Source organism: Neopsephotus bourkii, unplaced genomic scaffold (genome assembly GCF_033783945.1).
Source record: "Neopsephotus bourkii isolate Nb327-2 ecotype Australia unplaced genomic scaffold, CSIRO-AGI_Nbou_v1 NB_544, whole genome shotgun sequence".
Lineage (NCBI taxonomy): Eukaryota > Metazoa > Chordata > Aves > Psittaciformes > Psittacidae > Neopsephotus > Neopsephotus bourkii.
The window spans coordinates 210,422-234,926 of NW_026901045.1; the positions used below are offsets into that span (position 1 = coordinate 210,422).

The 24,505-nt window shown below is 43.0% G+C and overlaps 1 protein-coding gene and 1 long non-coding RNA gene across 2 annotated transcripts in view; one reads left to right on the forward strand and one right to left on the reverse strand.

The window, feature by feature from the left end:
* Positions 1 to 24,505, forward strand: part of LOC133210961 (uncharacterized) — a 70,283-nt gene that overhangs the window by 11,255 nt on the left and 34,523 nt on the right. The gene's annotated exons all lie outside the window — the stretch shown is intronic.
* Positions 135 to 23,410, reverse strand: LOC133210960 (activated RNA polymerase II transcriptional coactivator p15). The gene is made up of 5 exons (XM_061350863.1): positions 23,368 to 23,410; positions 21,526 to 21,598; positions 17,588 to 17,707; positions 8,168 to 8,276; positions 135 to 233 (listed from the first exon to the last, which is right to left on the reverse strand). Exons 2-5 carry the CDS (start codon positions 21,595 to 21,597, stop codon positions 154 to 156), a joined length of 381 nt encoding a protein of 126 aa, XP_061206847.1. The 5' UTR covers position 21,598; positions 23,368 to 23,410; the 3' UTR covers positions 135 to 153.

A 24,505-nucleotide genomic window follows, 5' to 3' on the forward strand; every position in this document is an offset into this window, starting at 1 on the left:
ATACACTGTTAATGCACTTAAAAAGTATCTTTCTTACAAATTATTTTGCAATCCAAATATACAATAACTTGTGAATCTGTACTTTAGAAAACAAAAGTTAATTTTAAAAGACCACTTAACTGAAATCATAAAGGTTTCTATATGGCTCTGTATTTACAGTTTTCTTACTGCATCATCAATATCAGAAATTTGCTCCTTCAGCTGGTTCCACTGTTCTGGATTTAGAGAAATACCTGAAATGCATTAAAAAAAAAAAACCACAAAAAAACAACTTAGGACAAAAAGAGAACTGTAGTGCAGGATCTTGCATAATTACTGTCAAGGATGGTTTCATACACAAAGTCTATGTCACAACTATTAATGCTTAAGCTACATCAAATATAACAACCACCTCTGTTACAAAGGTAAACTACTCATTTGGAACACTAAAGCTAAGGTCTTAAATTAAACTGATCTCTGGACAAGTTAAACTTGCAAAGAAAACAAGTGCAGCATAAGTGTCTAACACTTCACATAGTCTAACACTTCACAAGTGTTAGACTAAACACAGGAAGTGAAATAAAGCTCTGGCCTTGACAGAAGGAAGCACACAAGAAATGTAGAAAGTATCTTGCATTCCTGTTGGCTCCTAAAAGCCATACTTCCGTGGACTGAACTTTTATGCACTTTTAAAGTACCATATTTTGGGGTGGGGGGTCTCCCATGCCTTAAAGCACTGTGAATAACACCATCATGGTGTAACCCAGGCTGACAACTAAGAATCATACAGCCACCTGCTCATTCCACTGCGGGACAGGAAAGAGAATTGACAAAACAATAAAAACCAGCAGACAGAGATTAGAACAGTTTTTAATTGAAGTAAAATAATAGTAATGAAAAGAGAAGGGAACAAAACCAGAGAAAAAACAAGTGATGCACAGTACAACTGCCTACCACCCACCAATACCCAGCCCACCAGCAAGTAGCAATTGGTGGCTCACAGCCAACTCCCCCCAGTTTCTATACCAAGCATGACATGCTGTGATATGGAATATCCCTTTGGTTAGTTTGGGTCAGCTGTCCTGGCTGTGCTCCCTCACAGCTTCTTGTGCCACTCCTCACTGACAGAGCATGAGAGATTTAAAAGTCCTTGATCAGAGTAAGTGCTACTTAGCAATACACTGATGTTTTAGTTATCAGCCTTATTCTCAGACTAAAGCCAAAACACAGCACTGTACCAGCTACTAGAAAGAAAATTAACTCTATCCCAGCCAAAACCAGGACAAGTATATACTATAAGTAACATTTTGCAGACTATTTCACTCTCTAGCATTCACAAACAAACATGTAAAAAAACTTCTTTTCACTTTAAGTTCACTACAGTTTCTACTGACATCCAATCAATAATTATTCAATGGCCCACAACCTACTTCTTCAGTTATAAGTCTGTACTTCCTCAAGTCCAGGCACAATTTTCCTTTGTGCTTTAGTCTCTTGATTCTTTCCCTAAAATCTCTATGCCAGCTCTATGAGTATACAGACTCACAGGCCTACCTCTGCTACTATATACCCCCACTCTCCCAGTGATTAGTCTGCAGAAGCTATTCTAAACAGTCTTCCACCCGTCTTTAGAAAGCAGGCTTCATAAGAAAACAGGCCAGACATGCTAGCAATTATTAAGGGACCAAATGTCATTATGATGCCCCTGAACATATCGGATAAACTGCTGTCCTGGGATCAGCAGTAGCAGTCATTTTGCTCCTTAGTAGTTGGTGCAGTGCTGTGCTTCTGACTTGAGTCTGGGAACAGTACAGATAACACACCAATGTTTTTTATTCTTGCTAAGTAATTTTTACTCCGACCAAGGACTTTCTCAGCCTCATGCTCTGACAGGGAGGAAGGTAAGCCAGGAGGAAGCAGAGAGAGGGCACCTGACCCAAAATGGCCAAAGGGGTATTCCATACCACAGCACGTCATGCCTAGTATATAAATGGATTGGAGTTACCCAGAAGGGCTGGATCCCTGCTCAGGTCATCCTGGGTATCAGTCAGGGGGTGGTGAGCAATTGTATTTTCTCCCCTTGTTAATTTCCCTTATTATTACTATTGGTGGTGGTAGTAGTAGTTTTGTATTATACCTTAGTTACTGGACTGTTCTTATCTCAACCCATGGCAGTTACGTTCTCTCAATTCTAACCTGTTGCTCTGGGAACAGCGGGAAGAAGGGGAGGACTGAGGGAGCGGCTGTCTGGTTCTGAGTTATTGGCTGGGCTTAAACCACAAAGTACTTTGTGGCGACCAATGTGGAGCATGAAGGGTTGAGATAACGATAGATCTGACCAGAGTGTATCTAATCATATGTGTGATAAGCATTCAGTGTTTCAGATTAATAGTCACTCATCACAATGTTGATTGATTTGTTCTCAGAGTCATTGTTCTCGGTCTTCGAATTTCAGCATGTCATTCCTTACAGCCAGTAATTGCTGTTTCAGTGTTTATCGGATGGGGGGCCTGGGCTAAGGTTATTGTTTCACTGTACTTCATCATAATGACTTGTAATACAGTAGACTCATTGATCACGAAGCTGATCTGGTTTGCGTTCCCAGTGTGGTCATCACCTCTATATTTTGGGAGACATTTAATGGAGTTTTATAGAAATTACACATCTTTTTTTTTTAACTCTTCAGGGGGTCAAACTATGAAGGAGACATTCGCTTACACCCCCCGCTCCCCCAGTGTGCTGTTTACAGCAGCATTTGAGAATTCTAAAGGTTTTGGATGGCCTCTGAATACCCCTGAGACCTGCCTGCTGCTTGTGCTGGGAATCAGCATGTTGCTACATATACAGCATTTTACCCACGGCCATCCCACCCTGAGAATGCCCTATTTTATCTGATCTCAATAATTAAGCAGGGTCAAGGTTCAGGTCTAGCCTAGGGTTAGATAACGATATAGGACCACCAAGAGATTTTCCTAAAGGCGGAACTGTCACGAGTGACAAGGTGTGTACAATCATATGGGCAAGTACTTGGGCCAGTGGACCCCTCCAGTGCTTTGGAACTTCACCCCTGAGCAAGGTGTCCCTGCCCATGGCAGGGGGGTTGGAACTTGATGATCTTAAGGTCCTTTCCAACCCTAACTATTCCATGATTCTAATAAGTGAAGAATCTGGAAAAATTAGCAGAACATTTAAACAAGGTGTGCTGTCATTCTGCAATACCAGAGAGGGATAACTTGCTGCAACGTGCTGGGGCTTGGCCTATGCCTATGGAGCCCTGCTCGACACTATCCAGCATCACAACTTACACAGAGTGCACCACCATCATATGCCCACTCATTGACATTAATGACCTGGAATGAAGAAGTACCACCAACAGTGAAGTGACTGGTCAACTCCAAGAGTTCGAAGACAATCACAGCCCTTCAATCATTTCAGCTGTGGGAAAACTGTCCCAGAAGTTCAAACAACTGAGGAACGACCTATCCGATCTATCCAGCTCCCCATGTGTACCAACCTGTGTCTCAGCTATTAATAGAAAGCACCCTAGTGCCCAAGAATGAAGAGAGAGGAGATACATGCCATTGGGCACCCTATGGTTTTACCTGCAGGATCATGGAGAAGACAGGAGATAGCTGGATGGAAAATCTACCTCAGCTCTGGACAAATGGGTGCATGAATTGGAGAATGGTCAAGGATGATCCTCCCACGAAAGTTGCTGCTCCAGTCTCAGGTGAGCAGCTTCCCAAAGAGATTGGAAGAGCTGATTTTACTCCAAACCCTGTGATAAAGAATACTAATCCCTTTCTACAAGACTTAAGTGGACAATCTTATGATCACTATTAGAGACACTGCCTTCAGCCAGGTGGAAGAGAGGGACAATCAGGTTTACTGGACTGTGTGGATCAGATGGCCTGGCACATCAGTCCCACAGGAGTACAAAGCTCTAGTAGAAACCTGTGCAGAGTGTACCCTGACACCATCAAACTATCAAGGGGTGAAACCAATTTGTATTTCTGGAGTGACAGGAGGATCCCAAGAGTTGACAGTATTAGAGGCTGAAATCAGCCTGACTGGGAGAAAGCGGCAATAGCACCCTATTGTGACTGCTGCAAATGTTCCATACACCCCTAGCATAGACTCCAGAGAGAGTATTTCAAAGACCCACAGGGGTACCAATGGCCTTTTGGTATAACTGCCTTGGAGACAAAGGAAATTAAGCAGCTGTCCACCTTGCCTGGTCTCTCAAAGGATCCTTCTGTCGTGGGACTGCTGAAGGTAAAAAAACAAGTGCCAATTGCAACCACAATAGTGCAACCACGGCAAACCAAGACTCCCCGATTCCCATCCATAAGCTGATTCATAGACTGGAGAGCCAAGAACTGATCAGTAGGATCCATTTAAAAGTCTAACAGAGAGTGGAGACCAACAGTAGACTACTGTGGCCTGAATGAAGTCACACCACCGTTGAGTACTGCCGTACTGGACATGCTAGAACTTCAATATGAGCAGGAGTCAAAGGCAGCCAAGTGGTATGTCACAACTGATATTGCCAATGCATTTTTCTCAATTCCTTTGGCAGCGGAATGCAGGCCACAGTTTGCTTTTACTTGGAGGGGTGTCCAGTACACTTGGAACCGACTGCCCCGGGGTGGAAACATAGCCCTAACATGTGCCATGGTAGACTGCATCCAGACAGCACTAGAACAGGGGCAAGCTCCAGAACACCTGCAATACATTGATGACATCATCATGTGGGGTGATACAGCAGAAGTTTTTGAGAAAGGGAAGAAAATAATACAAATCCTGCTGAAGGCCGATTTTGCCATAAAATGGAGGAAGGTCATGGGACCTGCAAAGGAGAGTCAACATTTACAAATAAAATGGCAAAATGGATGGTGACAGGCCCCCACAGATGTGACCAACAAGATAACAGCAATGTCTCCACCAACTAACAAGAAAGAAACACAAACTTTCTTAGGTGTTCTGAGGTTCTGGAGAATGCACATTCCAAATTACAGTATGATTGTAAGCCCTCTCTATCAAGTGAGCCAGAAGAACAATTTCAAATGGGGCCCTGAGCAACAACAAGCCTTTGAACAAATTAAACGAGAGACAGTTCATGCAGTAGCCCTTGGACCAGTTCGGACCAGGACAGATGTAAAAAATGTACTCTACACTGCAGCTGGTGAGTATGCTCCTACCTGGAACCTCTGTCAGAAAGCACCAAGGGAGACTCAAGGTCGACCCCTCAGCTTTTGGAGTTGGGGATACAGAGGATGCGAGGACAGCTATACCCCAACTGAGAAAGAGATACTGGCAGCCTATGAAGGGGTTTGAGCTGCTTTGGGAGTGACTGGCACTGAAGCACAGCTCCTCCTGGCACCCCAGTTGCCCCTGCTGGGCTGGATGTTCAAAGGCAGGGTCTCCTCTACACATCATGGAACTGATGCTACCTGGAATAAGCGGGCTGCATTAATTACACAACAAGCTCAACCAGGAAATCCCAGTCATCCAGGCATTCTAGAAGTCATGATGGACTGGCCAGAGGGCAAAAATTTTGGAATGTTACCAGAGGAGGATGCAATACGTGCTTAAGATGCCCTATCATATATAGAACTATCATAAAGTAAAAAGTAGTGTGGCTTGTTTACTGATGGGTTCTGCTGTACTGTGGGAAAACATCGGAGATAGAAGGCACCTGTATAGAGTCCCCAGCAACAAGGTGCAGAAACTGCTGAAGGAGAGGGTGAATCGAGTCAGTTTGCAGAGGTAAAAGCCATCCAGCTGGCCCTGGACATTGCTGAATGAGAAAAGTGGCCAGTACTTTATCTCTATACTGACTCATGGATGGTGGCAAATGCCCTGTGGGGGTGGCTGCGGCAATGGAAGCAGAGCAACTGGCAATGCAGAGGTAAACCCATCTGGGCTGCTGCACTGTGGAAAGATATTGCTGCTCGAGTGCAGAACCTGGTGGTGAAGGTACACCATGTAGATGCCCATGTACCCAAAAGTCAGGCCACTGAGGAACACCAGAAAAACCTGGTGGATAAAGCTGCTAAGATTGAAGTAGCTCAGATGGACTTAGATTTGCAACATAAGGGTGAATTATTTTTAGCTGGTGGGCCCATGACACTTCAGGCCATCAAGGCAGAGAGGCAACATATAGATGGGCTCCTGATTGAGAGGTGGACTTCACAATGGACATTATTGCCCAGGTGTTGTGGTTTAAGCCCAGCCCTAACTCAGAACCACACAGCCTTTCCTCCCTTCTCCCCACACTCCTGGAGGAGCAAGAAGAAGAATTGAAAGAATGTAACTCCCACTGTTTGAGATAAGAACAGTCCAGTAATTAAGGTGTAATACAAGACCAATACTACTACCACAACAAATAATAATGATGATAAGGGAAATAACAAGAGGAGAGAATAGAATTGCTCACCACCCACCGAACCATACCCAGCCTGACCTGAACAGGGATCTGGGCCTTCCAGGTAACTCCTCCCAGTTTATGTACTGGGCATGACATGCTGTGGTATGGAATACCCCTTGGCTAGTTTGGGTCAGGTGTCCTGTCACTGCTTCTGCCTGGCTTCCCCTCCTCCCTGTCAAAGCATGAGACTCACAAAGTCTTTGATCAGAGTAACAGTGGGAACAGTGCTGATAACACCAATGTTTTTCATTGTTGCTAAGTAATGCTTATGCAGAAGCCAGGAAGAAGCAGTGACAGGAAACTGGACTGGATTACTGGACTGTTCTTATTTCCACCCATGGGAGTTACTTTCTTTTGATTCTCTTTCTTGTCCCCCTAGGAGCAGGGGGAGGAAGAAGTGGGGGAGCTAACAGCTGCATGGCTCTGAGCTACCAGCTGGGCTTAAACCAGGACAACTGCATGCAATTTAGACCTGCTGTTGGAAACAATCTGACACAGCAATTCTAAATTAGTGTAATATATGAAAAAAAAATCCAACATCTCAACTGTTTATACTGTTTTTAGGATAGCTAGATAAGGGGCTCAAGTGCATCAATGGAACATTAGACTCATACTGTATCAGATTATTATTAATCTTAATAAAACTCAGATATGGTTATCAATGTGACAAAACCATCTATCACATAATTTTTTGACTTGGCATACCCATCAAGTTTCATTGTAGTTTACCACTCAATCTGCACATACTTACAATTTCCACCTCAAAATACAGCCTTTTAAAGTCCTTAGATGTTGGAGTAATCTTTTTTTGTTAAGTAGCAGCAACAAATCCAAACCAAGAAATTTTCCTTTACAGTACTGGTACAGCTGTTCATACAAATCTGGTATCAATAGTTATTGAAGAGCTGTTGAAAACATTTCTCAATCTCTCCAAACATCTATTTGCTCCTGGACATACTAGGAAAATGTAGCAAACCTTATGCTGATTCTAAATTTATGTTTTCCATCTCCAGGACAGGATGTTGCTTACCTTTTTCCTTGGTGCGATATGAAAAATTATTTAAAGTAAGCTTTTCTAACAGAAACAACACAACATTAAGAACTACCACTGCAACTATCCTCGCATCCCTGCCTTGCAAGTAGCAAATTTGAAAATGGTTCAAGTAAAAGCATGCCATAATAGGTAGCTATGGGAATAGCAATTAAAGGTACAATGGCTTATTTTGTGTTGCAGATTAGAAGCACAGTACCAAAACCTGAGCACTTAATGTATTTTCACCTAAACATCTTGATTTTTTTTTAAATTAACCACATTAAGTATTTGTTATTTTTAATCTAAAATTTGATAGAAATTGAAGATATTTAAAAGAAATTACCATCTTATAAAAAATTGATAAATAATTTCAGTGACTTTGATATAAGAAACACAAAAGCAATAAATTGTGTTAAGTTAATCAATGGAAAAATGTACGGCTATGTGTATAACTTCCATACCAAATTTGCTTGCATTTGTTGCCTTTTCCTTTATAAATCACGAGGTATCCGTTTAGGAAAACAGACTCAAGCCAACAAAAACATTTTGTTTCTGTTCATAATCTACAGACAAAACTAATCATTTGTCAAATTATATAAAAAAAAAAAGTTGAAGTACTCAAAATAACATGTAGCAGCAAGGTATAAAAAAAAGTGAAAAACTAAGTTCTCCAGCAAACCACAGACAATGTTTCAATACAAAAAGAACATGAAGCAGAACAATACCTTTTCTGCCAGGCTTCATTTCGCCTTCTTGATCCATCCAATATTCTCTAATATCAATTAAGACTTTCCCTTTAAAGTCACGAACACTTACATACCTCATTTTGCCAATCTGTAAAACAAGGATATCTTTTAGATATTTTATGTATTTGGCCTAGGTTACCAGCTGGGCTTAAACCACGACAATTCTACAGCATTCACTTTTCCCAGCAATATCAGACTTGGACATGTGACATCACATACTACAACTTATTTTAAACACCAAAGAAACAACTAGATCAAGGGCTTAATCCAGAGTACTTTGTGATTTATTAAATAATTTCACAGCACTAAGCATTTAATGTTCAAAAATAAGTTGTAATGTCAGTAGCAGAGTTCTTTCAGACCAAACTTGGTACCATGCCCAAAACCATCAGCACTACTGGCAAAAGATAACCTAAAAAGCCTACAGGAACAACATTTCTTGGTTTTACCCTATCACATTTCAGTGACTTTTAAAGTCACCTATAAACCAGCTTCAAACAGTAGTACTCCACTTTTTTTTTTTTTTTTTTTTTTTTTAGGTCTATCAAAGAAAATTAGTGCATTGCCAAGTAATTCCAGATTTGCTCCAAGAAATAAAACTCAATACAATATAGCAGATCAATGCTGCAAATACAGCAAAAGGATTTAGGATTTGACTATTAAAGACTACATATCTTAATTCAACTACATCAAGGGAAGCGACAATAATAAAAAGTCCACATCATTTACTTAGTAAGTCTACCTTAAATGTAGACAGTTCCATATGAAAACAATGAAATTACATTGGGTTTTACACCACTGTCTAGATTTCAGGTGAATGCTCATATTAAATTTCAAATGTTTAGTTGAACTCTATGCAAAACAGTTCATAGAATCATAGAATAGTTGGGGTTAGAAAGGACCTTAAGATCATCTAGTTCCAACCCCCTGCCATGGGCAAGGATGCCTCACACTAGACCATGTTGCCCAAGGCTCTGTCCAACCTGGCCTTAAACACTACCAGGAACATTTACCACTTCTTTGAGCAACCTGTTCCACTGCCTCACCACCCTCACAGTAAAGAACTTCTTCCTTATATCTAACCTGAATTTCCCCTGTTTCAGTCTGAACCCATTGCCTCTTGTCCTATCGCTACAGTCACTGATGAAGAGTACCTCTCCAGCATCACTGTCGGCCCCCTTTATATACTGAAGGTTACTATGAGGTCTCCACACAGCTTCTCCAAGCTGAACAGCCCCAATTTTCTCAGCTTGTCTTCATATGGGAGGTGCTCCAGCCCCCTTATCGTCCTTGTGGTTCTCCTCTGGACTTGCTCCAATAGCAACATGTCCTTTTTATGCTGAAGACACCAGAACTCTACACAGGATGCAGTTTGAAAACCTCAACCAAAATACAGGTTTAAGTAAATAAATGTTTCTTGAAGTTCAGTTACCTGCAATGCTCTTCACACAGCAGTTGACAGTCCTAGAATAATTTCACTGGACATCTTTGTATCTCTGTAACCACATTAGTGTTCCAAGAACTGTAACCGATTTATAGTAGGGTAGTTACTACAGTTCAAACTTCATAGACAAGTTCATAGGCTTTTTATTAAGTATCACAGCTCCTCAGATATACTATTCTATTGAATTAAATCAGAAGACATAAAAAATATTTTTCCAGGTTTCCATTTCTTAGAATAAAATGCATTTAGAATAAAAAAAAAAAAGTGTCTAGGCTTTTTTCCACAGCTATACAACTAGATGACTCCTGAGTTTCAGCAACTATCTTCTTTACCATTATTCCCTACTTCCAGTTTGCGTTGATTAAACTGTATACATACTGTAGAAGTAGAAACATCTATTTCTTAGCTTATAACTATATATATAGCATCCAAAACAGCACAATAAGTTAATATAAACTCATAGAAGAGAGAGTCCTGTGAACATCGAAGAATTAGTTTTAAGTAATGTTAAGTTTGATGGCTTTGTAACAGTAGCAATGGAAAATTACTGAGGTGCATGATACATAGAAAAAAAAATAGAATACAGCTAGAGAACATACTGAGAATTCTCACAAGATAAATAGTTATAGTTGGCCTAGTTTTAAGAAAAACAGTCTAGAAGAACAGGACACAGGGATAAGGAGTATCTGGGAACTGCAGGTGTCCAGGGTGGGCTACAGTTAAACTAACTGATAAGTAGGAGGATAGGAGGATTATTATGTCTCTGGTGCTAACGAACCAATTAAACTGGTATGAGCATCTACTGCGCGTGCTTCAAAGGCTGCCAGAAGTGATGAAGATTGTTGGAAGAAGTAAATAACCCTCAGAGACCACCACCACAAGTCTGTACGCATGTGGGGAACTTTCTGGAAAATTATATAATCCATAGGCAGCCTCATAAATATGTATGTGTGCCCAGGGACTATAAAAGAACGGCTTGTGTGGCAATTGGGGGACATACGTTAGGAGGAGCTATCCCCTGTGTCTCCCGGTGCCGCAATGAAGAATGCCTGCTTGTCAGCTTGAAAATTTTGTTGGCAAGTTTCTTCCGGGAGTTTTCTCCGAGTCATATTACAGAAACATGGCGGGATGGCTCCTATGACTGGAGTGTTGGAATGGAAGTTTACAGGCTTTTTAGAAAAGACAGGCCCGGCAGGTGGGGAGGGGGAGTTGCCCTTTATGTTAGGAATAGGCTGGAGAGTATGGAACTCTGTCTGGGGACAGGTGAGCAGTCAACAGAGAGTTTGTGGGTTACGGTCAAAGGAAGAACTGTGATGGGGGACATTTCTATGGGGGTCTGCTACAGGCCACCCTGTCAGGACTGCACGGATGAAGCCATCTATAGGCAGATAGGGAGCAGCCTCACGCTCACAGGTCCTTGGCCTCATGGGGGACTTCAACCACCACGATATCTGGTGGAAGGACAGCACAGCACAAGCAATCCAGGAGGTTCTGCAATTGTGTGGAAGACAACTTCCTATTGCAGGTGGCAGAGGAACCAACAAGTGCCATGCTTGACCTTATGCTCATCAGCAGGGAGGGGCTGGTGAGGAATGTGATGCTGCAAGATGATCCTCATGACAGCAAAGGCACACAACAAGATCACTGCCCTGGACTTCAAGAGAGCAGACTTCGGCCTCTTCAGGAACCTGCTCAGTAAGGTCCCATGGGAAAAAGCCAGGGTGTGGGGTGGCAAGAATGCTGGATAATATTGAAGGATCACCTGCTCCAAGCTCAGGAACCTTGTGTCCAGACAACAAGGAAATGGAGCAAGAAGGCCAGAGGGCCTCCATGGATGGACAAGGAGCTGCTGAAAAAACTCAGAAGGAAAAAAGAAGCTTACAAAAGGTTAAAGTGAAGACAGGTAGCCTGGGAAGAATGGGCCATTGTCTGGGAAGCTACAGATCAGGTCAGGAAAGCTAAGGACCACTTAGAATTGAGTCCAGCCAGGGATATTTAAGATAACAGGAAGGGTTTCTATAGGTATGTTGTTGCCAAAAGAAAGACTAGGGATATTGTGGGCCCTCTCCAGAAGGGAACAGACCTGGCTACCCTGGATTTGGAAAAGGCTGAGGTTTTCAGTGACTTCTTTGCCTTAGTCTTCAATGACAAGTGCTCTAGACATGCTACTTAAGTCACTGAAGAGCACCTACAGTGATGCTCTTCATCAGTGACTCTAGAGATAGGGCAAGGGGCAATGGGTTCAAGCTTAAACAGGGAGATTCAGCTTAGATATAAGGAGGAAGTTCTTCACTGTGAGAGTGGTGAGGCACTGGAACGGGTTGCCCAAGGAAGTCATCAATGTTCCATCCCTGGCCGTGTTCAAGGCCAGGTTGGACAGAGCATTGGGCAACGTGACTTAGTGTTAGAGTGCCCCTGTGTATGGCAGGGGGGTTGGAACTATATGAATTTATGGTCTTTCCCAACACTAACCATTCTATGATTTAGTACATTAATTCTGAAACTTAGGTTGTCAATAATGCATTTCACAATATATCACCTTCTAGAGCATCATAAACATTTTTATCTACTTTTAGAAGTCTATGATAGGTAAAGACATTACAACTTATTTCAAGTCAAAAACCAAACTCAACCCAAACTTCAACAAAAAACACCCACCCAAACCCAAGAAGTCACTTGCAACAGAGACCACTTTACTACCATGGGGAAGCAGAAAGGAGAATTGCTGGTATTATTAGTAGTCCTAATAGAACAAACAAAACCATACCTAAAAAATTAACACACATAAGCTGATATAGCATGAAAAGAAACACAAAGCTTCATAGAACATAGTATAGATTTAAGCATTTTGTTGTTAAGCAACCAAAAGGCAAATGGACTAAGGAAAACTGATAATTTAGGTCAAGGCAATACTGAAATATTTTTTTTCCTATATTATACTCAACACTGGAAGAATCCTGCTCTTATGAGATTAATACAGGTCCCCTATTGTCTGTTTTTAGTAACTTTATTATATCAGGTCAAAAAGAAATCAGAGCACAAATACTTCTGATTTTATTTCAAATAAAAGGGGTTTTGGGGTGGTTTTTGATGTTTGTTTTTTTGGTTGGTTGGTACTGGTTTTTGGGGGGTTTTTGGTTGGGTTTGAGGTTGTTCCCTGTGTCCGTCCCCCCCACCCCCCCAATCAGGTGAGCATTAAAAATTTTAACCATTTTCCCCAGGCCTGGAATTTCTGAACCTATTACAAGCCTAGCATAAAGGCTATAATGTAGAGTTTTTTTCTGTTATTCTGTGGGTTGTTGTTTTTTTTTTTTGTGGTGGGGTTTTTCTTGAAGTGTTTGTTGTTTGGGTTTTTTTTTCAGTTCTGACTGCAGTTCACCTCATTAGGTATAGAAGCTACTATCTCATTTTTCCTACATAGATCAAAGCATACCCCAAAAGAACTAAAAATATAATATTCTTCTTTCAAAGTGGAAGTCCAGGCATTGATGCTCAGAGTCTTAAATTGAAGCTCTCCCCCCATGAAAAGGGAGAATCTATACATTAAAACCAACCATCCTGTACTACAGTATCAGTTAAGCAGGTCTCCTCTCTAGATATGGGTGGGTTTTTTTCCACATTACTTTGCACAGCTACCGCCTAAAATCATTTCTTCTGCCTTAATGTTGAGATCACATTATTAGGCACCTCTTCCATAGCCTTTCACAAACTTAAGATTCAAAGCCTCTAAGAATTTAGGTTCCTTTCTTATCCTTTGCCTCTTTCAAGCTAGCTAGTCATAGACATTTATCAAATCTTGATTCACAACCCTAAACCAGGTATATCTGAGATACATATATTCTTCCACAGCTTTCAGCACACAATGGTACTGCCTTAGCTAACCCTGGGAACAATACTGTGAACTCACAAATGTGTCATGCTACTGAAAAACATACATTCACCCCATCTTAAAATTAAGGACAATATAAAAAAAAGTAATCCCTTGGGATTAGCAGTAGGGGACTCTACTTTGAAAGGAACAGTCACCCAACTATTGGCCTGACCCAGTCTCAAGGGAGGTGTGTTGCCTACCAGGGGCTCAGATCAGGGATGTTGCAGAGAGGCTGCCTGGTCTAGTAAGTCCCACTGACTAATACCCATTCAGTTATCCATGTGGGTGCTAGTGATATAGACAACAGCAGCCCGGTGAACATCAAGGACTACAGAGCCCTGGGATAGGTGGTTAGGGACTCTGGAGCTCAGAGAGCCTTTTCATCAACGCTTCAGCATAAGAGGAGGAACTTAAAAAGGCTAGGTGAATTTGCCAGGTTAATAAGTGGTTAAAAGGGTGGTGTCATAGTCAGGGGTTTGGGTATCTAGAACATGGGACTCAATTTAGGAGGACAGGTCTACCGGAGGCTGGTGAACCTAGCCTCATAAAGAAGAGCAGTTTTGGTAGGAGGCTTGCCAGGCTGGTCAAGAAAGACTGAAATTAGATGTGTTGGGGGAGGGGGGCATCATTCCATCCCAACACACCCAGTCAGTTGCCAGCACCTATAACAAATGCTCAGAGCTATGTAGAGATATTCCAACTGCACCAACCAATGAGCCAGCTTCATTTGGAGCTCAGGTCTGATGCCTCTATACAAATGCCCGTAGCACTGGGAACAAACAAGAGGAATTAGAGATGTGCGCACGCCTACGGGGGTATGATATAAAAGGCATCACAGAAACATAGTGGGATGTCACCTATGACTGAAGTGTTGGAACGGAAGGTTATAGGCTCTTTAGAAAAGACAGGCCTGGCAGGCGGGGAGGGGGAGTTGCTATTTATGTTAGGAATAGGCTGCAGAGTATGGAACTCTGTCTGGGGACAGGTGAGCAGTCAACAGACAGTTTGTGGGCCAGGGTTAAAGGGAGAACAGCTATGGGGGACATTACTGTGGGGATATGTTACAGACAGCCTGATCAAGAAGACCCTGCAGATGAAGCGCTCTAAAGAAAAATAAGAACAGGCTCACACTTGCAAGCACCTGTTCTCTTGGGGGACTTCAATCACCCTGATATCTGTTGGAGCGACGGTACAACCCAGAATCCAGGAGGTTCTACGACTGTATGGAAGACAACTTCCTTCTACAAGTAATAGAGGTGCCAACAACGAGAGGTGTCATGCTTGACCTCATGCTCACCAACAGGAAGGGGCTGGCTGGAAATGTGATGCTCCAGGACACCCTTGGATACAGCTATCACGAGATGGTCGAGTTCCTCAGGACAGTGAGAGGAGCATACAGCAACCTCACTACCCTGAACTTCGAGAGCAGACTTTGGCCTCTTCAGTAACCTGCTTAGTAAGGTTCCATGGGAAATAGCCCTAGAGGGCAGGGGGGCTCAAGACTGTTGGTTGATATTCAAGGATGACCTGCTCCAAGTTCAGGAGTGCTGCATCCCAACTAGAAGGAAGTGCAGCAGGAGGGCCAGGAGACCTCCTTGGATGGATAAGGAGCTACTGAGGAAACCTGGAGGGGAAAAAAAGAGGCTTATAAAATGTGGAAGCAAGGACAGGTGGCCTGGGAAGATTACAGGGATGCTGCCTGGGAAGCTAGGGACCAGGTCAGTAAAGCTAAGGCCCAGTTAGAATTAGAATTAAATTTGTCGAGGGATGTGAAAGATAAAAGTAAAGGATTCTACAGGCACATTGCAAATAAAAGGGACAGACTAAGGACAACGTGGGGCCTCTCTGGAAGCTATCAGGAGAACTGCCTACCCTGGATTTGGAGAAAGCAGGAGGTTTTCAATGACTTCTTTGCCTCAGTCTTTACTGGCAAATGCTCTGACCACACCACCCAAGTCCTGGAAGGCAGGACAGTGAGAATGAAGACCTTGGGAACACTGTAGGAGAGGATCTAGTTCGAGACAATCTTCAGAACCTGAACATACACAATTCCATGGGACCTGATGAAGTCCGTCCACAGGTCATGAAGGAGCTGGCGAATGAAGTTGCTAAGCCACTGCCCATCATATTTGAAAATATCATGGCAGTCAGGTGAAGTTCCCAATGACTGGAAAAAGGGAAATATAACCCCCATTTTCAAGAAAGGGAAAATGGATGACCCAGGAAATTACACACCAGTCAGTCTCACCTCTGCGCCTGGCAAAATCATAGGGCAGATTCTCCTGGAAGGCATGCTAAGGCACATGAAAAACAAGGTGCTTGGTGACAGCCAGCATGGCCTCACCAAGGGGAAATCCTGCCTGACCCATTTGGTGGCCTTCGATGATGGGCCTACAGAACTGATGGACAGGGAAAGACCAGTTGATGTCATCTATCTGGATTTGTGCACAGCGTTCGACACTGTCCCACCTGACATCCTTGCCTCTAAATTGGAGAGACATCAGTTTAATAGCTGGACCACTCAGTGGATAAAGAACTGGCTGGATGGCCACACGCAAAGAGTTGTGGTCAATGGCTCAATGTCTGGCTAGAGACCAGTAACAAGTGGTGCCCCTCAGGGATCAGTGTTGGGCCTGGCCTTGTTCAACATCTCTGTTGGTAACATGGACAGTGGGATTTAGCGCACCCTCAGCAAGTTTACTAATGACACCAAGCTGTGTGGTTCGGTTGATACACTGGAGGGAAGGAATGCCATCCAGAGGGACCTTGACACACTTGTGAGGTGGGCTGATGCCAACCTTATGCAGTTTAACCATGTCAAGTGCAAGGTCCTACACTTGGGTCTGGGTAATCCCAGGCACAGCTACAGGTTGGGCAGAGAAGAGATTCAGAGCAGCCCTGTGGAAAAGGACTTGGGGGTGTTGGTTGATGAGAAACTGAACATGAGCCAGCAGTGTGCGTCTGCAGCCCAAAAAATCCAACCGTATCCTGGGCTGCATCAAAAGGAGTGTGATCAGCAGGTCAAAGGAGGTGATTCTATCCCTCTACTTTGCTCTTGCAAGTCCTCACTTGGAGTGTTGTGCGCAGTTCTGGTGTCCTCAACATAAAAAGGGCATGAAATTGTTGGAGCAAGTCCAGAGGAGGGCCACAAGGATGACTAGGGGACTGGAGCACCTCCCGTATGAAGACAGGCTGAGAAAGTTTGGGCTGCTCATTCTTGAGAAGAGAAGGCTGTGTGGAGACCTCATAGCAGCCTTCCAGTATCTGAAGGGGGCCTATAGGGATGCTGGGGATGGACTCTTCATTAGGGACTGTAATGATAGGACAAGGGGTAATGGGTTAAAAATTAAACAGGAGAAGTTTAGACTGGATATAAGGAGGAATTTCTTTACTGTGAGGGTGGTGAGGCAGTGGAATGGGTTGCCCAGGGAAGTTGTGAATGATCCATCCCTGGCAGTGTTCAAGGCCAGGGTGGACAGAGCCTTGAGCAACATGGTTTAGTGCAAGGTGTCCCTGCCCATGGCTGGGGGATTGGAACTAGATGATCTTAAGGTCCTTTCCAACCCTTAGAATTCTAGGATTCTATGTTCAGGGAGAAAAATATGCATGATAAAGCAACAAGCAAAATTTAATTCCAAGACACCGTCTTATATGACAGAAGCCAAGTTGCCTTTAACCTAAATAGGAATGAAGAGCCCATACTTTAGTTTCCAAGAGGAGCCCTAATAATAAAAACAAAATTAAGAATAAATCCATGTAAAAGACTCTTGTAAATATTTACCATATACTCACGGCAAGTACTGTATTTACAGACAAAATGAGACAAAAAACAGACCCAGAGAGTTACCATGGGCAACAGCATGACAGAATTAATTGCTAGAACTTGGATTCTTCTACTCTGCTAAAACCCAACACTATTTCTGAGCATTTCATTTGCATGCTGGAATCATAAAGCTCCTTTAGTCGAGGCTTCAGGAGACCAAACACGACACTATCAAGATTTTCAGACTGTGTCATAAAATTTATACTGAATATCATGTAAATTATTACCTTAACCAGGCTTTAAGAGAGTCACCAATTTTACCTGAAACATATTCTCATTTCTGTCACTGCTTTGCTTAGAAGCAGCTGTGCCTTTGGAACTTTCACCAGTCTTTTGTTTCTTTACAGGCTTTTCTGGAGCTGCTTGCTTTTTCCGCTTTACCTTGGAGCAAAAATAAAAATGCATGAACCACAACTAATTTTATTGAAGTTACAAAAAAGTATTTAATAAGTGAAAGTTTATATTAGAAGTCACAAAATAATGCTATGCAATACACATTATCACATTCCTTCTGTGAAGGCACAAATCCAGTACTGTACATTTAGCCGGGGGGGGCTAATATGGATCAGTCTTCAAATGACCCTATTTCTGTTCCCAGTCAAGTTTACCATTATACCTTAGCTTTAAAGATAACTGAACTAGAATACAGGGATCTGGAAAGCAAATCCAACAGAGAATAATAAAAATATTTTTTATTTCATCTGTCCAACCTGTTTATAGCATGATAAATCAAACATATTTTTAAAATATTCAGATATCACCTGTAAGTCAAATTACTTTGCTAGCAGATGCTAAAGTTACTTTCACTAACGTTTATATAGTAATCATGCCCACTCAAGTAAATAGTATTAGAAAGATACCAAAAATTAAGTCTCACCTGCTAGAATCATACTGTACATAACCTCTTTTAAAGACAGACAGTTCTAACAAATACTGGAGGTAGTCATAAGAAAAAAAACCCAAAACAACAACAACAACAACAAAAAAAAACAGCAACAAAGCCAAACAACTTTACTGCTCACTGAAGCAGGCTATTAGACTATGTTCTTTCAGGAATACATTTTGGAAAAAAAAGCCAACCAAACAAAAACCTTACAACAATAACAGAACAAAACCCACTAAACAAACACCTCCCAGACCATTTCCTCTTATGGTAATATTTGACAAAACACCTGATTTGCTAAGTGTATCCAAGTCACATTTGAATCAACTTAGTAAAGCAGACAGTCTCCTCAAATACTGCACTAAAAGACTTGGTGTCTGCATTACCACCCAGCATTGATTAAAAGATAAGCTTACTGTCATATTCAACTTTTATTTGAAATGACTAGAATATAAAACAGCTTTTAAGTGAGAACTAGCAGATGGTATAACAGTATATGTAAGAATCTGACACAGAATCATAGAATAGTTAGGGTTGGAAAGGACCATAAGATCATCTAGTTCCAACCCCCTGCCATGGGCAAGGGTGCCTCACACTAGACCATGTTGCCCAAGGCTCTGTCCAACCTGGCCTTAAACACTACCAAGAGCATTTACCACTTCTTTGAGCAACCTGTTCCACTGCCTCACCACCCTCACAGTACAGAACTTCTTCCTTATATCTAACCTGAACTTCCCCTGTTTCAGTTTGAACCCACTGCCCCCTGTCCTATTGCAACAGTCACTGATGAAGAGTCCCTCTCCAGCATCACTGTATGCACCCTTTATATACTGAAGGTTACTATGAGGTCTCCACACAGCTTCTCTTCTCCAAGCTGAAAAGTCCAAATTTTCTCAGCCTTCGTATGGTAGATGCTTGAGCCGCCCGATTATCCTCATGGACCTCCTCTGGACTTATCATAGAACAGTTAGGGTTGAAAAGGACTTTAAGATCATCAAGTTCCAATCCCCCTGCCATGGGCAGGGACACCTCGCTCTAAACCATATCACCCAAGGCCTCGTCCAACCTGGCCTTGAACACTGCCAGGGATGGAGCATTCACAACCTCCCTGGGCAGCCTATTCCAGTGCCTCACCACCCTAACAGGAAAGAATTTCCTCCTTATGACCAATATAAACTTCCCCTGTTTAAGTTTTAACCCATTACCCCTTGTCCTATCACTACAGTCCCTAAGGAAGAGTCCATCCCCAGCATCCCTATAGGCCCCCTTCAGATACTGGAAGGCTGCTATGAGGTCTCCATGCAGCCTTCTCTTCTCCAGGCTGAACAGCCCCAACTTTCTCAGCCGATCTTCATATGGGAGGTGCTCCAGTCCCCTGAGCATCCTCATGGCCCTCCTCTGGACCTTTGCCGACAGTTACATGTGCTTTTTATGTTGAGGACACCAGAACTGCACACAACACTCCAAGTGAGGTCTCACGAGAGCAGAATAAAGGGGCAGGATCACCTCCTTCGACCTGCTGGTCACACCCCTTTTGATGCAGCCCAGGATACGGTTGCTTTCTGGGCTGCAAGCACACACTGAAGCCGGCTCACATTCATTTTCTCATCGACCAACACCTCCAAGTCCTTCTCCACAGGGCTGCTCTGAATCTCTTCTCTGCCCAGCCTGTAGCTGTGCCTGGGATTGCTCTGACCCAGGTGTAGGACCTCGCACTTGGCATGGTTAAACTTCATGAGGTTGGCATCAGCCCACCTCACAAGCGTGTCAAGGTCCCTCTGGATGGCATTCCTTCCCTCCAGCGTATCAACCGAACCACACAGCTTGGTGTCATCGGCAAACTTGCTGAGGGTGCACTCAATCCCACTATCCATGTCACCAACAGAAATGTTAAACAAGACCGGTCCAAACACCCATCCCTGAGGGACACTACTCGTTACTGGTCTCCAGCCGGACATTGAGCCATTGACCACAACTCCTTGTGTGCGGCCATCCAGCCAGTTCTTTATCCACCAAGTGGTCCACCTATCAAATTCACGTCTCTCCAATTTAGAGACATAGATGTCATGCAGGACAGTGTCAAAAGGTTTGCAGAAGTCCAGGTAGATAACACTGACAGCTTTGCCCCTTTCCATCACTTCCGTAGCCCCATCTTAGAAGGACACCAAATTGGTCAGGCAGGATTTCCCCTTGGTGAAACCATGCTGGCTGTCACCAAGCACCTTGTTGATTTTCATGTGCCTTAGCATGCCTTCCAGGAGAATCTGCTCTATGATTTTGCCAGGCACAGAGATGAGACTGAGTGGTCTGTAATTCCCTGGGTCATCCATTCTGCCCTTCTTGAAAATGGGGGTTATATTTCCCTTTTTCCAGTCGCTGGGAACTTCACCTGACTGCCATGATTTTTCAAATATGATGTCCAGCGGCTTAGCAACTTGATTCACCAGCTCCTTCAGGACCCGCGGATGGATTTCATCAGGTCCCATGGACTTGTGTATGTTCAGATTTTTAAGATGGTCTCGAATCAGTTCCTCTCCTACAGTGTTCCCAAGGTCTCCATTCTCACAGTCCCTGCGTCTGCCTTCCAAGAATTGGGTGGTGGGGTCTGAGCCTTTGCCAGTGAAGACTGAGGTAAAGATGTCATTCAGAACCTCAGCCTTCTCCAAATCCTGGGTAGCTAGTTCTCCCGAGAGCTTCCTGAGGGGGCCTACGTTCTCCCTAGTCTGTTTTTTATTTGCTATGTACCTGTAGAATCCCTTCCTGTTATCCTTAATATCCCTAGCCAAGTTTAATTCTAACTGGGCCTTAGCTTTCCTAACCTGGTCCCTAGCTTCCCAGACAACTTGCTCCAATAGCTCCATGTCCTTCTTCGGCTGAGGACAAGAAAACTGCACACAGTACTCCAAGCAGGATCTCACAAGAGCAGAGGGTAGTAGTTCTATCACTTGGCACAGAGCAGCAAAGAATTCCAGGAAGTTAGTGGCTAGATAGACATCATATGAAAATAAAAAAAAAAAAGAAAAAAAGAAACAAACCAAAACCCAACAAAAAAACAATCTATGAAAAAAACAAACAAACCCTTAGAAAAGCAAATGCAAGTGAAAAAAAAGTTTACTGCTATGCAAAATCATCTACCCAACCCATAATCTTGGAGGGTGGGTTTTGTTTGGTTTTAGGGTTGGGAGGGGTGTTTTTTTAAGTGTCTGTAAATCATGGAATGACATGTATTTTGTGACATAATGCTTGTCAAATTCCCTAACCCCAGCCTTAAACATAAGTGTTAATACAGGAGTTATAAACTGCATATAATGTTCACCTTTTTGTCAACTTCACTATCTGAATCACTAGCTGATGAGCTTGAAGACACAAGTTCCTTTGACTTAGGCATTCTAGGAAGAGAAAATGAGAACATTAAACAATAGATACATCCCATTATGGCTAGAAAGCCATCTTCAAACCTGTTTGTAAAGATTCATCTTAATTAACCCACCTCTGCCCCCGAAGACTTTCCTGACTTTTCATAGAAGCTTTAAGACATGCTGCAGATATTTCAAATACCCTTCCCTCTTATACCTCTTCCCCAGTTTCATAAATCCCTACATACGGTAGAAACCATCGTGTAAAAAAATATAACACTGTCCTCCAGTTGAAGTGTCAATATTACATTCATAAATATAAGCAATTACGGCCCCAGCATTATCTATATTCTTAAGAGTATTTCACCTAGTTGAATTTGCAAGCAACAGCTGCACTATGATCATACATGAAGTTACAAATTCCCATCAATAATACTAAAGTCTGAAAAACCATCTTGAGTTACAGTGAACTACAGCTTTACCACAATCACTAGAGTCCATTCATTTGCCAGACAAACGTTCAATCTTCCCCAAATGCATGCTGCCAGGTGTGCTTCTACATCTCTCTAGTATGCAAATATGCGGTTAGATATAGCAGTTGAACATCTTGCCTGCTACTGGAAGCTCTTTGCAACAAATAAATAGCTCATTTGTTCTTTGAGAATAAAAATAACCATCACAAGGTGAAACTGTATAAATTAAACTACAGCTTGGAAAAGGCAACAAAAGGACCGTATATCAGCAAAGAAAAACGAATACCAGCCTTTTTTAACTGGCAATGAAACAAACAATTTACAAAGAAAAAAACAGAATTTGATTAATACTAATGGATCAATGTAGGGAAAATACCGTTGTAATAGTTTGGAGCACAACGATAGAAGGTGTAGTACTGAAAATGAAACGGTATGGGAAGCACACCTAAGCCACGCTGCAGGATGGAGGCAAAAGAGAGCTGGAACGGGACAACACAAAAATAAGTACAGCCATAACATGAAATCAGGAAACCGAACAAGAAAAGACTGACATGCGAAGGCACCAGCATAGGATAACCCCAGAGTCCGCATCCGCATGAGAAAATAACAATATGGAGGAAGGTGGGGGCAGAAACTGGAGAAAAAAGAAATGGGGGGTGGTAGATGCCCTTCGGGAGAAACTGTCAGAGCGTGAGGAGACACCGAAGCACCAGGGAGAGACAGAGAGTGGAATGAGACAGACCAAACGGGGTCGAGAAAAAGGAAGATGAAAAAGACATGCGAGTACGAAGTAGGAACACGAGGTAGGCTGATCCCAGCGGCCATTTTCCTCCCCTCTTCTTTTCTAAGGCTCATATTACCCCTAAAGAGAAAAGGGCAAGGGCCCGATAGGGGGGTGCAAGCAAGTACGCCCAGGTCCTCCTGGGACAGAGTAGCAACAAAAAGGGTACAGGTCAGCGACAGACAGACAGACGCACAAACAAATAAATAAATAAATGGAGCCGCGCGGCTCCTCACCGCCATTTTCTTACTCAGTCAAATCCTCTTTTCTGCCTCCCCCAACACAGCAGCAACTCCTCCCACCCCAGGTCCGCTCGACGGCAAAGCATTCTTCCCACAAAGCATAACAGGGACTCGAGAAAAAAAAGCAAAGCCTCACCCCACACGGACAGAGCGTACCCCTCCTGCTCCAGACCAGGAGACGCCAAACCCCCAACAGCTGACAACAGAAGACAGAAAAAACGGCAGCGGCCCAAAAAAACAAAAAAAAAAAAAAAAACGCGAAGGGGTGGAGGAACGGAGACAGAAAATATCCAACCCAAAACTTACATTCTACTCCACAAACTCTACACCACAAGAAAAACGGAGGTGAACATGATGAAATCTAACCCCTACCCTGTACCACGTTGAAGGGGGCGGAGGCAGATATTTAAAGGGGCCACGTCCCTTTCTTACTCATTCTTACCTCCCTTGCCCCGGCTGAGGCAGCAGAAAAAATAAAACAAAAAGTCTTCTATGCGGATAGTTCTTGCATCCACCGCTTCATGCCAATTGAGGGAGGCCTGTGGGGCTGACAGTAGTATACTGCCCACAGACCAGCTGCCTGCCCTTTACTGAGGGGCTGTGAGAGTCAGACAGAAGGAATCGTAGGATAATAGAATCAACTAGATTAGAAAAGACCTTTAAGATCATCAGGCCTCATTACCAGAAGACTGCCAAGACCACGGCTAAAAAAAGTTTGTTGTTTTGTTTTTTTTTAAAGTTCTTTGAGAGCAGACTTTGGCCTCTTCAGAAACCTGCTTCGTAAGCTTCCATGGGATATAGCCTTAGAGGGTAGGGGGGCCCAAGACTGTTGATTGATATTCAAGGATCACCTGCTACAAGCTCAGGAGTGTTGCATCCCAACTAGAAGGAAGTGCAGCAGGAGGACCAGGATGTTATAAAAATTCCGTTTTGACCATGATCTAATTAATTTTTTCATTACAATTGATTAATATGGAGAGGCAATAAGCAAGCAGCGCTGGGTGCGCCGGGGAGTCTCCGCTCCACCCAAGACGCACACCAAGATTTCTGGGGTACAGTCTCTTATACTCCTCGGTCTTGGGTTTCAGCCAATCCTGTCGTCTCCTTCACCCGAATATCGACGTGGTTCCTTTTCATTGTTCTCCTGTTGCTGGGGTCTTATCTTCGGGTGAAGAAACTTCTTAAAAAGTCATTGAATTCCTTGGTAATACATTAACAGGGGATGTCTGTCACAAGCTTAACCACCATCTTAGCCCCCTAAATTTTATTTCTTATATAGTTACATATTGAATACACAAGTTTCACCTCATCCCGTAACAGAATGTACCCCTTGATTACCTAACCCCCTTAAGGCATTCAAGCAGTTAAAAAAAGTACCCCTTTAATTAGCAAAGCATTTGAGACATTCAAGTAGTTAAACAAAGTACCCCTTAAAGTAACAGTG

Excerpts from the sequence above, each read along its gene's own strand:
- LOC133210960 (XM_061350863.1), bottom strand. The coding sequence starts at position 21,597 with ATGCCTAAGTCAAAGGAACTTGTGTCTTCAAGCTCATCAGCTAGTGAT. Across the intron at positions 17,708-21,525 it reads ATAGTGAAGTTGACAAAAAG|GTAAAGCGGAAAAAGCAAGC; the intron begins GTGAACATTATA and ends TTTTGCTCCAAG. Across the intron at positions 8,277-17,587 it reads GAAATGAGAATATGTTTCAG|ATTGGCAAAATGAGGTATGT; the intron begins GTAAAATTGGTG and ends CTTGTTTTACAG.